This window comes from Haliotis rufescens, unplaced genomic scaffold, assembly GCF_023055435.1.
Source record: "Haliotis rufescens isolate VD_foot unplaced genomic scaffold, xgHalRufe1.0.p SCAF_23, whole genome shotgun sequence".
Taxonomy (NCBI): Eukaryota; Metazoa; Mollusca; class Gastropoda; order Lepetellida; family Haliotidae; genus Haliotis; species Haliotis rufescens.
This window is the reverse complement of record NW_025963924.1, coordinates 3,228,921-3,243,050: the sequence shown is the minus strand read 5'-3', so window position 1 is coordinate 3,243,050 and position 14,130 is coordinate 3,228,921. Positions and strand designations below refer to the sequence as shown.

General features: G+C 40.1%; 1 protein-coding gene across 2 annotated transcripts in view; it reads left to right on the top strand.

Annotated features, from left to right (window-relative positions):
- Positions 1–14,130, top strand: part of LOC124121768 (A disintegrin and metalloproteinase with thrombospondin motifs 9-like) — a 168,047-nt gene that overhangs the window by 77,135 nt on the left and 76,782 nt on the right. Inside the window, exons 6-10 of one of the 2 annotated variants that reach the window (XM_046484832.2) lie at positions 577–701; positions 3,844–3,884; positions 4,871–4,976; positions 9,142–9,300; positions 11,484–11,640. In XM_046484832.2, the coding sequence (XP_046340788.1) occupies positions 577–701; positions 3,844–3,884; positions 4,871–4,976; positions 9,142–9,300; positions 11,484–11,640 (588 nt within the window). Of the gene's footprint in view, positions 1–576; positions 702–3,843; positions 3,885–4,870; positions 4,977–9,141; positions 9,301–11,483; positions 11,641–14,130 lie in introns of those variants that run through there. The other variant, XM_046484833.2, reaches the window with a different exon arrangement.

Here is a 14,130-nt window from a genome sequence, read left to right as displayed (position 1 = left end):
GTTTGATTTCAGTAATGTGGCTTATGATTTGATATAAAGACTGCAATTCAATTACATGGTATGAAAGTTATTCAGCATGGTTTTATCACAGGAGACAGCTTGGCTTCAGTAGGAACAAGTACAGCATTGGTTTACTGGTTCCTCATGGATATCGATGTTTACTAAACCTTGAGACCCGTGAAGATCCAGGGAAGAATAGGTCTTACCAACCCATGCTTGCCGTAAAAGGTGACTATGCTTGCCGTAAGAGGCAACTAACGGGATCGGGTGGTCAGGCTTGCTGACTTGGTTGGTGCATGTCATCGATCCCAATTGCGTAGATTGATGCTCATGAGGTCAATCACTGGATTGTCTGGTCCAGACTGATTATTTATAAGTCCGTCATCATATAGCTGGAATATTGCTGAGTGCGGCATTAAACAACAAACAAAACTAAAGCTTGATACAAGATCTGTTGTTTGCAGGCTTTACTCTACATTTATCAGTAACATAAACTGATTCATAACAAGAGCAGTGAAAAAAGAATTTCAATGAAATTTATTTATTAAGATTTAATTGGTAAATCTTCTTCTTCAGCTCAAATTAAAAATCACTGAAAATGCAGCCATGACACTGAAGGATTTCTGTAAATGGCAGAAGGAGTCCAATGAACAGGATATGGACCACCCAAACCACCATGACACCGCCATCTTATTGACAAGGTGAGGAGGAGATAGTATAAGGATTGTTCAATCAAAGGATGCCATCACTGGAAAATATAGGACGAATAAAAAATAGTGCCATTTATTATTCTTGTTTTTGAGACCCGTGAAGATCTGGGGTAGAATAGGTCGTCAGCAGTCTATGCTTGCCGTAAAAGGCGACTATGCTTACGGTATAGGGCGACTTACGGGATTGGGTGGTCAGGCTTGCTGACTTGGTTGATGTATGTCATTGTATCCCAATTGAGTAGTCAATCACTGGATTGTCTGGTCCAGACTCGATTATTTACTGATCACCGTCATATTGCTGGAATATTGCTGATTGCTGTGTCAACCAACAAACAAACAAATCTGAATTTTGACAACCAAAACACTTGTGACATCTCCATTGGTTGATACACTGTATGTGTCGAAAATGATGTTGAAATTCTATGTGGAACAGAAAGGGTACCCAAGTGCCTCATAAGAGCATAATGGGTGGTCACTTCACTGTGACTTCACTGACTGTCATCAAATTCTGACGCGCGGATTGTTGAGGATTCTATCAATCATAATTGGTTTACATGGCCAGGCTCATCACACTATCAATCACTGGTTTCCCTGGCCAAGCTCATCATACCATCAATCACTGGTTTGTCTGGCCAAGCTCATCATACCATCAATCACTGGTTTGCCTGGCAAAGCTCTTCATACCATCAATCACTGGTATGCCTGGCCAAGCTCATCATACTATCAATCACTGGTATGCCTGGCCAAGCTCTTCATACTATCAATCACTGGTTTGTCTGGCCAAGCTCATCATACTATCAATCACTGGTTTGTATGACCAAGCTCTTCATACCATCAATCACTGGTTTGCCTGGCCAAGCTCATCATACTATCAATCACTGGTTTGCCTGGCCAAGCTCATCATACCATCAATCACTGGTTTGTCTGGCCAGCTCATCATACCATCAATCACTGGTTTGTCTGGCCAAGCTCTTCATACTATCAATCACTGGTTTGCCTGGCCAAGCTCTTCATACCATCAATCACTGGTTTGCCTGGCCAAGCTCATCATACTATCAATCACTGGTTTGCCTGGCCAAGCTCATCATACCATCAATCACTGGTTTGTCTGGCCAGCTCATCATAGTATCAATCACTGGTTTGTCTGGCCAAGCTCTTCATACCATCAATCACTGGTTTGTCTGGCCAGGCTCATCATACTATCAATCACTGGTTTGCCTGGCCAATCTCATCATACTATCAATCACTGGTTTGCCTGGCCAAGCTCATACTATCAATCACTGGTTTGCCTGGCCAATCTCATCATACTATCAATCACCGGTTTGCCTGGCCAAGCTCATACTATCAATCACTGGTTTGCCTGGCCAATCTCATCATACTATCAATCACTGGTTTGCCTGGCCAAGCTCATACTATCAATCACTGGTTTGCCTGGCCAATCTCATCATACTATCAATCACTGCTTTGCCTGGCCAAGCTCATACTATCAATCACTGGTTTGTCTGGCCAATCTCATCATACTATCAATCACTGGTTTGCCTGGCCAATCTCATCATACTATCAATCACTGGTTTGCCTGGCCAAGCTCATACTATCAATCACTGGTTTGCCTGGCCAATCTCATCATACTATCAATCACTGGTTTGCCTGGCCAATGTCATCATACTATCAATCACTGGTTTGTCTTGCCAATCTAATCATACTATCAATCACTGGTTTGCCTGGCCAATCTCATCATACTATCAATCACTGGTTTGTCTTGCCAATCTCATCATACTATCAATCACTGGTTTGCCTGGCCAATCTCATCATACTATCAATCACTGGTTTGTCTTGCCAATCTCATCATACTATCAATCACTGGTTTGCCTGGCCAATCTCATCATACTATCAATCACTGGTTTGTCTTGCCAATCTCATCATACTATCAATCACTGGTTTGTCTGGCCAAGCTCATACTATCAATCACTGGTTTGCCTGGCCAATCTCATCATACCATCAATCACTGGTTTGTCTGGCCAGCTCATCATACTATCAATCACTGGTTTGCCTGGCCAATCTCATCATACTATCAATCACTGGTTTGTCTTGCCAATCTCATCATACTATCAATCACTGGTTTGTCTGGCCAAGCTCATCATACTATCAATCACTGGTTTGTCTTGCCAATCTCATCATACTATCAATCACTGGTTTGTATGGCCAGCTCATCATACTATCAATCACTGGTTTGTATGGCCAGCTCATCATACTATCAATCACTGGTTTGTCTTGCCAATCTCATCATACTATCAATCACTGGTTTGTATGGCCAGCTCATCATACTATCAATCACTGGTTTGTCTTGCCAATCTCATCATACTATCAATCACTGGTTTGTATGGCCAGCTCATCATACTATCAATCACTGGTTTGTATGGCCAGCTCATCATACTATCAATCACTGGTTTGTCTTGCCAATCTCATCATACTATCAATCACTGGTTTGTATGGCCAATCTCATCATACTATCAATCACTGGTTTGCCTGGCCAAGCTCATCATACCATCAATCACTGGTTTGTCTGGCCAATCTCATCATACTATCAATCACTGGTTTGTCTGGCCAAGCTCATACTATCAATCACTGGTTTGCCTGACCAATCTCATCATACCATCAATCACTGGTTTGTCTGGCCAGCTCATCATACTATCAATCACTGGTTTGCCTGGCCAATCTCATCATACTATCAATCACTGGTTTGTCTTGCCAATCTCATCATACTATCAATCACTGGTTTGCCTGGCCAAGCTCATCATACTATCAATCACTGGTTTGTCTTGCCAATCTCATCATACTATCAATCACTGGTTTGTCTGGCCAGCTCATCATACTATCAATCACTGGTTTGTCTTGCCAAGCTCATCATTCTCTCAATCACTGGTTTGTATGGCCAGCTCATCATACTATCAATCACTGGTTTGTCTTGCCAATCTCATCATACTATCAATCACTGGTTTGTATGGCCAGCTCATCATACTATCAATCACTGGTTTGTCTTGCCAAGCTCATCAGTCTCTCAATCATTGTCACAAATCATTTCTTATATAACATATTCTTCTGTAAAATAAAAGTTGCTCTTTCTTTATTTCAGAAAAGATATCTGTCGAGCTGTAGGAAAGTGTGATACGCTAGGTAAGTAACAATGTTGCAGCGGTCTGTGTGTCTCGTGAAATGCAAACTTCATCTTAGGTGCCTCGTCCCCACACACACATCCTCGATTACCCAGTGGATCATATCTCAATTGAGTTAGGACAAATACCCCAGACCCTTTCACCACTTTATTTCGGATGGGTTGACACCAGCTCCTTCTCTCGTATCACCAACTTACTACAGGATTTATCTCCCTTGGCTGGCTCTTTTAAGCATCGGTTAAGCAAGTTCAAATTGGGCTAAGAATGAAGACATTGTGGCAAATGGGTCCACTGTATTTATCATTATTGATGGCCATTTGATACATTTGATAATCAATGATGCACTTTCCAAATATATATCTGTAAACATAAACTGTTTTGGAGTTACCATGTGGCAATGTATTTGTGTACCACACGCGAATCCGGCTTTGCCACGATTATGTTTCTTGGTCTGTCATCACCCTAATCCCGCTCATGGATTTCACTACAGTGGCCCAGTCTCCTAAGGTGCCACACCTCACTGCGATGAGTTGTGTCCCTTGGGCACTCCAGGAACCTATGATCGTGGGTTCGAATTCAAGTTTGCCCTGATTATGTTTCTAGGTTTTTCAGCACCATACCTAGACTGACATCTAATCTCTGAAATGAAAATAACAGTTGTTAACTTATAGTTATAAAATATAATAAAAAGGAGCCTAGAGACTTTCTTCATTTTCAGATACTGCAGTAACGTAGACTTTCCAAACATTATAGACTTGCAAGGGCTGTATTGGATATATTTGTTTCAGGGTCTGTATGACAGACTACACCATACCCATGTGTGGGTTTCACCAAAGTGGTCAATGTCTGAGACCTGCATCACTTAGGCTTTCCTCCCACATTAAGCTGACATGCCTTGATATAACTGGAATACTGTTCAAAGCGGCATTAATCCCAACTCACTCACCCTTAATGTTTTGAATGTATTGTATCTGAATTTCCTTGTAGGTCTAGCTGAGCTGGGCACAATTTGCGATCCAATCCGGAGCTGTGCAATCATTGAAGACAACGGCATCAGCGCAGCTTACACCATCGCACATGAACTTGGACATGTGTAAGTCCTAAGTTATTTTACGTGCATCTTTGTAATTATTGAGGGGATGTAGTTGGCTAAGTGTTGAAAAGAAAAGGTGATAGTATTTTATTATCACCATGGTAACAACATAAGCAAGATAATAAAAAACATACAAGACACATATAATTATCATTGTGTATGTCATATTAACAAATGAATTTTTTATATTTTCACTGCAACAATTTATAGAATTTGGATACTTAAGTGATATATATAAGTGTATCTTTCCGATTTTTCTAAACTTTGTCAGAACATACTGTGAAAAAATAGAAATATTTCTTAATAATAAGCTGTCCAGCCTATATCTATCTCCTTTGATATCTCAAATGATGATTCATGTGAGAAAGGAGGTATGACTGTTATACACATACCATTAGCCTAGTGTCTTTTGTTTCATAAATAAAAGAATAATATTGTACATTGCCAACCTATGACGAGTATGATCTGGGAGGAGTCCAAATTTACTACCCAGGACTCTGACCCCCGATTACCCGACCCTATCAAGGTCCTGACCCCCGATTACCCAACCCTACCCAGGTCCCTGACCCCCCTATTACCTGACCCTACCCAGGTCCCTAACCCCCTATTACTGACCCTACCCAAGTACCTGACCCCCTATTACCTGACCCCCTATTGCCTGACCCTACCCAGGTCCCTGACCCCCTATTATCTGACCCTACCCAGGTCCCTGACCCCCTATTGCCTGACCCTACCCAGGTCCCTGACCCCCTATTATCTGACCCTACCCAGGTCCCTGACCCCCTATTACCTGACCCTACCCAGGTCCCTGACCCCCTATTATCCGACCCTACCCAGGTCCCTGACCCCCTATTATCTGACCCTACCCAGGTCCCCACTGTAGGTGTCAGAGTTGGGTACAAAATGTCTGATTCGGCATTGTTTTACTAGATCCCTGACAGAAACTAATGGAATGTATAGTCCTAAAGAATGCGAACATTAGCAGTGTAACCATGGAGTTTTATTATCATTGCCATTTAACAGTATATCACGTTACTCACAACGAGTTTAGTGGGTAGTGGGTACCCGGGTCCCACTCAGGTCCCACTCAGGACCCACCCGACCCGAGTACCTGAGCTATCCAACCCAGTCCTAATGATACATATTTTTTATTCCAATTTAAGACATTATCATTCACTAAAGACACCTTAGAGACTGCGTAGGAATACTCACCCATTTATTATATAATACCAAGCAATTTGCAGCAATATTAGCTTTCACAAGCAAGCACACATAAGAAAGACCCGTGAAGATGCGGGGTAGAATAGGCCTTCAGCAAACCATGCTTGCTGTAAAAGGCGACCTATGCTTGTCGTAATCGGTTGATGTATGCCATCGTATCCCAATTGCGTGGATCGATGCTCATGATGTCAATCACTGGATTGTCTGGTCCAGACTTGATTATTTACAGACTGACGTAATATTGCTGGAATAGTGCTGAGGGCAGCATTAAACAGCAACCAAACACATAAGAAAACATATGGTGAAACAATAGGCATTAGTTTCATAAGCAAATAGGTATCACTTTGATGTAATGAGCTCATTGAAAGTAGTTCCTACTGGGTGGCGCATTTGCATATCTATCTGATTGTAATACCAAGTTTTGAGTTTATTGCACACTTTTTATCATGTGTTAAACCAGAAAATAAACTCTTTAACCAGACACTGAAGTTAGACCTTGAATAATTATATGGTGTCACATGCTACACAAAGCTGTGAGATGGTCTGTTAAATTTATTTTGTTCAAACAGTTTTTTTTGAGATTTTATATACTTGTTTACTAGTGTGTTTCAAAGCTTGAACATGCCTAGACTGTTGAATTGACAAATATATTCTTCTTCCATTGTGGTTAATATTCATCTGACTATAGTTGGGAGACTGTCTGTAAGGATACTGGATATATATGACACTAACTACTTTGTTGACGCAAAACTCAAATAACCATTCATTTGATTTATGATCATTTATTTACATATTAAGTTTATTATGGAATTGAATGAGAAAGGCTACATGCTGATAGAGGTTGATGGATTTAGTTCAAATTTTGATGCTTTGTTGAGGACATGTGAGAGAGACGGAGACTTGAAGATTTCCGTCTATGTGTTGGAGCTCAGGAGATAACTTAAGAGTATAAAAAGAGGATCTACCACAGACTGTTTACCTAATGACAACTTACAGGAACTCTACAGATTAATGATTGGAGAATGTTGATAAATGCTGCTAGACTAACAACATCTCTCATAACAGTGGATAAAATTTCTGTAAAAACGTGGTGGGAAAATATCAAGAAAATGGCACCCACTTCACAAACTTTACTTTGAAACCTTAGGCATATTGCTATGAATACATATCTCAATGAAAGATAAGTTGTTACATAAACATCAAGGCATGATTGTCTTAGCATGTTAACCTTTAACTAGTTGTCAGACAACATGTTTTATCCCTTAAGCTTGCGCTCATAGCCAACGCTGGAAATGACATATTTTATGAGCCATATCGCTGTGTTTATAAAAACATGTAATGTGAGAATCATTCATGAATTTCTTATTTTCTTTGTGCAAATGTTATCTGACTTTGAAATTGGAGTCAAATTTTCAAGTTTTGAAAGGTGATGTCAAGACATTGCTCTATCATGTCCACACATATCTTGTATTATAGCCATTGATAGCTGCATGAAATGAAACAATGACATGCTGAGGTATTATATTCAACTATTTTGTCAATAACTGCAAGAACAATTTAGGGACAGGTCATTTATTATAGGGGAGAGGGGCCGGTGAGAATCGGGGGAGTGATGCATAAATGGCACAGCAAAAGAGGAGGGGCTGCCAAAATTTATCACTTTGGGGCGTGCCATGATAAGATGACACAGTTCTTTTTTTGTCAAATATCAAAAGTATAATTTTCTACATTATTTAGGGACTGCTCATTTATCATAGTAGGGGAGGCAGTTATTATAGGGGATATTGGGCCATGGAATAATGTAACATAAAATGGGGGGGAGGGGGGTTAGCAAAATATGATACAGTCCCAAGGCCAATCCCACCAATCTCCGGCCAGCCCAACCTCCACAACCCCCTGATGGAATGAACTTTCCTTCTCCTTTTACAGATACAGTAGGAGTAATTTCTGTAAAAAAAGTTTCTGTCATGTTTTGAAAAGAGCATGTTTGTAACTTGTTTGGCTCAAAATATTTATAGAGTTTCTTAGGTAATGAAATTATGTTTAAGCGTAACTGTTTGACAATTGATTGTCAGCCGCAACTCGGGATCACCCTCAGCTGTTGTGTGGGTTTGATTTCAGAAATTGAGAGCAAGCTGGCATTCAGTGTTAATTTAAGCAGAATACAATGAGAAACAGTTGGTGTCTGTCGCTCAAATAGCTGTATCCAATACTCCCAATCTATTCCCTACATCGATGAGGGGAACGGGTGGCCAAGTCGTCTGAGGCTCCATTTTGCTGTATGGTGGCCGAGTTGTCAAAGGCACCATTTTGCTGTATGGTGGCCCAGTCGTCATATCCCAGCAATATCATGGCGGGAGATACCACAAAGGGGTTTCACACATTGTGCCCATATGGGAAATTGAAACCTGGTCTTCAACATGACAAGCAAACATTTAGCTGTTGTTGTTTGTCTGTCAAGTTGCTGTATTCAATGCTCCTATTGATCCCCAACACTGATCTGTGCACATCATGTCACTGGAGTGAACTCATTGTAATAGGCCGCCTCCATGGTACTTGTTGTTACTTGCCTGGCACTCGGCAGTAAGACAGTAGACATGCTGTCATATCTTGCATTAAGATGCCTAGTTGACAGCAAGACAGTTAGACATCATATCATATTATAATAATAATAATAATAATAATAATAATAATAATAATAATAAAGTCCATTTCTTCAGCGCCATTTCCGTCTACGTAGTCGCTCATAGCGCCTCACTTAGGGTCATAGACACATCTAAAGAGATAAGTCTATAGTTTTGTCTTGAAAGTGTCCAGTGTTGGAGATTGCCTAATTTCCACTGGAAGGGAATTATCTTGCTTTAAGATTCGGAGTTGACAGCAAGACAGTAAGACATGCTGTCAGAAGACCGTCAGATGATCAACTTGATCTTCTCTGTTCCAGGTTCAACCTCCCCCACGATGATGACAAGCAGTGCCTGCGATACCCACAGTCCATCAAGTCCAAGAAGAAGTACCATGTGATGGCCCCCGCCCTGGACTACAACTCCAGCCCCTGGGACTGGTCCCCCTGCAGCGCCACACTCATGACGGAATACATTGAGTAGGTTCTAGCAGGACATTGAGTAGGTTCTAGCAGAACATTGAGTAGGTTCTAGCAGGACATTGAGTAGGTTCTAGCAGGACATTGAGTAGGTTCTAGCAGGACATTGAGTAGGTTCTAGCAGGACATTGAGTAGGTTCTAGCAGGACATTGAGTGGTTCTAGCAGGACATTGAGTAGGCTCTAGCAGAACATTGAGTAGGTTCTAGCAGAACATTGAGTGGTTCTAGCAAGACATTGAGTAGGTTCTAGCAGAACATTGAGTAGGTTCTAGCAGGACATTGAGTGGTTCTAGCAGGACATTGAGTAGGTTCTAGCAGGACATTGAGTGGTTCTAGCAGGACATTGAGTAGGCTCTAGCAGAACATTGAGTAGGTTCTAGCAGAACATTGAGTAGGTTCTAGCAGGACATTGAGTAGGTTCTAGCAGGACATTGAGTGGTTCTAGCAGGACATTGAGTACGCTCTAGCAGAACATTGAGTAGGTTCTAGCAGGACATTGAGTGGTTCTAGCAGGACATTGAGTAGGTTCTAGCAGAACATTGAGTAGGTTCTAGCAGGACATTGAGTGGTTCTAGCAGGACATTGAGTAGGCTCTAGCAGAACATTGAGTAGGTTCTAGCAGAACATTGAGTAGGTTCTAGCAGGACATTGAGTAGGTTCTAGCAGAACTTTGAGTAGGTTCTAGCAGTACATTGAGTAGGTTCTAGCAGGACATTGAGTAGGTTCTAGCAGGACACAGAGAAGGTTCTAGCAGAACATTGAGTAGGTTCTAGCAGAACATTGAGTAGGTTCTAGCAGGACATTGTGTAGGCTCTAGCAGAACATTGAGTAGGTTCTAGCAGAACATTGAGTAGGTTCTAGCAGGACATTGAGTAGGTTCTAGCAGAACTTTGAGTAGGTTCTAGCAGAACATTGAGTAGGTTCTAGCAGGACACAGAGTAGGCTCTAGCAGAACATTGAGTAGGTTCTAGCAGGACATTGAGTGGTTCTAGCAGGACATTGAGTAGGCTCTAGCAGAACATTGAGTAGGTTCTAGCAGGACATTGAGTGGTTCTAGCAGGACATTGAGTAGGCTCTAGCAGAACATTGAGTAGGTTCTAGCAGAACATTGAGTAGGTTCTAGCAGGACATTGAGTAGGTTCTAGCAGAACTTTGAGTAGGTTCTAGCAGTACATTGAGTAGGTTCTAGCAGGACATTGAGTAGGTTCTAGCAGGACACAGAGTAGGTTCTAGCAGAACATTGAGTAGGTTCTAGCAGAACATTGAGTAAGTTCTAGCAGGACATTGTGTAGGCTCTAGCAGAACATTGAGTAGGTTCTAGCAGAACATTGAGTAGGTTCTAGCAGGACATTGAGTAGGTTCTAGCAGAACTTTGAGTAGGTTCTAGCAGAACATTGAGTAGGTTCTAGCAGAACATTGAGTAGGTTCTAGCAGGACACAGAGTAGGTTCTAGCAGGACATTGAGTAGGTTCTAGCAGGACACAGAGTAGGTTCTAGCAGTACATTGAGTAGGTTCTAGCAGGACATTGAGTAGGTTCTAGCAGGACACAGAGTAGGTTCTAGCAGAACATTGAGTAGGTTCTAGCAGAACATTGAGTAGGTTCTAGCAGGACATTGAGTAGGTTCTAGCAGGACATTGAGTAGGTTCTAGCAGGACATTGAGTAGGTTCTAGCAGGACATTGAGTAGGTTCTAGCAGAACATTGAGTAGGTTCTAGCAGGATATTGAGTAGGTTCTAGCAAGGCACCTTGGCATTACATTGTATGGGTTGTAGCAGGCTATTCATGATGGAAATTAAGCATGAAAGTCAAGAGGTCCATGTTATGACCTTAATAGTGAAAGTTAATGTTTTAGGGGCCCTTCCCTTCACGTACCACAAAGAAAACCTCATAGACATCAGGACCCACTGTAATTTTGAAAAGTAGGAATGCTTTGAGTAGGTCCTAACAAAATACTTTTTCAAAACATTTTTCATTTTGTAAATATCCTTAAAAAATGGATTCAGAAAGATAATAAGCCTACATATTGTATTGAATCAGTTGTATTGCCTAGCTACAATCGTCACTCCCTTCCACCTCAAGTTAAGCCTGTTGAAGTGATGTATGACTTTGCCATGTTTTTTTATGCACAACTGGTGATCTAACTTTCTGAATGTCTGTTCACCCCTCACCCTCCTGTGCAGTGCAGGTCTAGCGGAGTGCCTCCTAGATCGGCCACAGAACAAGAAATTTCGGCGGGAAATGACACTCACTCAGCTCCAATCTCCTGGCCAGCTCTACGGGGTTGACAAACAATGTGAGCTGGTCTTCGGACCAGGCTATGTGCTCTGTCCTCATATGGTATGTGCATTAATTTGTCATAGCATGTGCTTTAATATCTACATGGTTTTATATTCCTTTCACAAATACTTCCTGAACATGATGTATAAAATATCAGTTCTTAATTTACGATCACATCAGATAAGTTCATTATTTTATTGAAAAGTCTGCCCTAAAAATGTAAAAGTTTGGAAAAGGTAAAATTTATTGAAGTGTTTGATTGACAATATATTTGGCAAATATTTGGTGTAAAGTAAAACAACTAGCCATATATCAAACATATACTTCAAAATTTACCTCCTTATTTGGTGAGTAACTGTAATTTTAATTCTCTCTGTAATGTAGCCCAAACCAACCCTGACAAGCATTTTATCATGATGCAACTTGGCATATTGGCAGATAAAATCTGTAAATGAGAAATATTACCACTATTAAATATGTTTAAGAAATATTATGTTATAGAAAATGTAATTAATTCGGGCAGAAGTGGAATCAGGCGGCTCATTGGTTCATGTAGTTGGGTTCGATTCCATATACTTGAAGCCATTATTGTTGTCTTCACTTTGTTTCAAAACCATGTCCTGTATTACTTTAAATACTTTGAATCCAGTATTGAAAATGATCACTGGTTATCTGAAAAAATGGATACACAATTCTTCCATTTCAATAAAGAAGAAATTTCAATACAAAAATATTTCAATGGGCTATCATTGGCTATAATGTGGCTATAAATATGTTCTTTATAAATGGGTATTGAAATGTTCACTGAAAGAAAGACCCAATAATTTATCCCAAGGCCACTGAAGATAAATGGTTGATTCCTGAGTTAATTCATCTGAGACTCTGAACATGGTCAGTATGGCTACACCGGGGCTTCCTCTAATGATCTCTGGTACAAGAAACCACTGGTGCCTTCTGGTTCTGGAGAAACCAGTGGGTAATTGTTATCTTTGATTTATCTTGTAACAAACATCTTTGACAAGAAAGTGTGGTGTAATGCTCCTGTAGGCTTGTGAAGAACCCCCACCCACCAGGCAGAATCATAGGCCAGATTCTATCACTCAGTGCCCTGATATCAGCGGCCATTGATGTTACGCTCGCAGCAATGGCAGTCTCGCAGTAAAGGGTATCACACACACTGATAGGACAAAAGCAAACAGATTGCTTTTCGGTGCTTGATAATTTCTGAGATTGAAAATATCAAACATTACTGGGATTGTAGATATGTCAAAATATACAGATAATCAGGTCACTTCTTTCAATCGCCCAATGAAGATTTCACCAAAGGATGCTAATTTCTACTCTAGCTGTCAAAATATTTTGTCGGGATGAAATCAACCTTACCCCACACTGTGACAAAATTATTTCGTATTTGTTCGTGAATTAAGATTGTCTGAAGTAGTTATGCTTACGATGAGGATAGTAACTAAATAAACAAACTTGTTTGGAATATAATATCATACCCTTGTGGACAACATTCAACATGTTTTTTCAAGATTTACTGTTACAGTTATTTTTTTATTGCATTACAATGGTGAATTGTTATAAAGGATTTGATCTGGCTTCCAGTGTTTAAAATGTGTCTTAAGATTATTATTTAATTGTTTGTATGTTTGTGTTTATTAGTTAGAACCCACGCCATTGCTACAACAGGGGCTTTTTGGAAGGGAGGATTTGGGAAGCTAAAACCATAGAATTACTTACATACTTCACGATCCTCAAATATGTGAGGAATCTTTCAGCAACAGTATAACTTCCCCCTTAGCAAGACAAGTTAGATAGGTCCATGAAAATTGATTACGGATTGATAAAGAGGATAGTTTATGAGTTTTGTCACCTTGTGCAAGAAAATTCTACCTCTAGACATGTTGAAACCAGGGTAATTTCCATTGCTCTTTCATATTTGTGGGATCACATTTCCATATGTTTTAGAACCATTTGGTTTTACTCTAATAGAGAAAAACATGAAGGTCAAGATTTTATATTTTATGTTTTTCTTTATTTACTACTAAACTCAGTCAGTGGGGGTAAGTCAAAATGACAAAAAGGAGTATTGTGTAGCTAAAAACAATGATACAGTAAACTACGCTTATAACGAACACGCTTATAACGAACTAACGGATATAACGAACTTACTTTTTTGGTCCCGACTATTTGCTGTAGTTATGCTGCATATATGCTTATAACGAACTACGGTTATAAAGAACTAAAATTAGTAGTCCCTTTGAGTTCGTTATAACCGTACTTTACTGTATTTTGTTTGGCAAAAAATTTAGTTGGGGATGTTTTCTATTTCTATTTTCTATATATATATTACTTCTGTGAGAGTAGGCTTTATTCTCATTTGGAATTTTTAGTAATGGTTTAGTATGCGTTTGATCCATTATTAGTTAAAAAGACCAAATTTATTTACCTTTCGTTGGACTTTTGTAGTTTTATCCTTTTCGATTATGTTTCCATCCTAGAGAGCTGTCATGCACACACAAATAAATTGTAACTATTTTTTATATT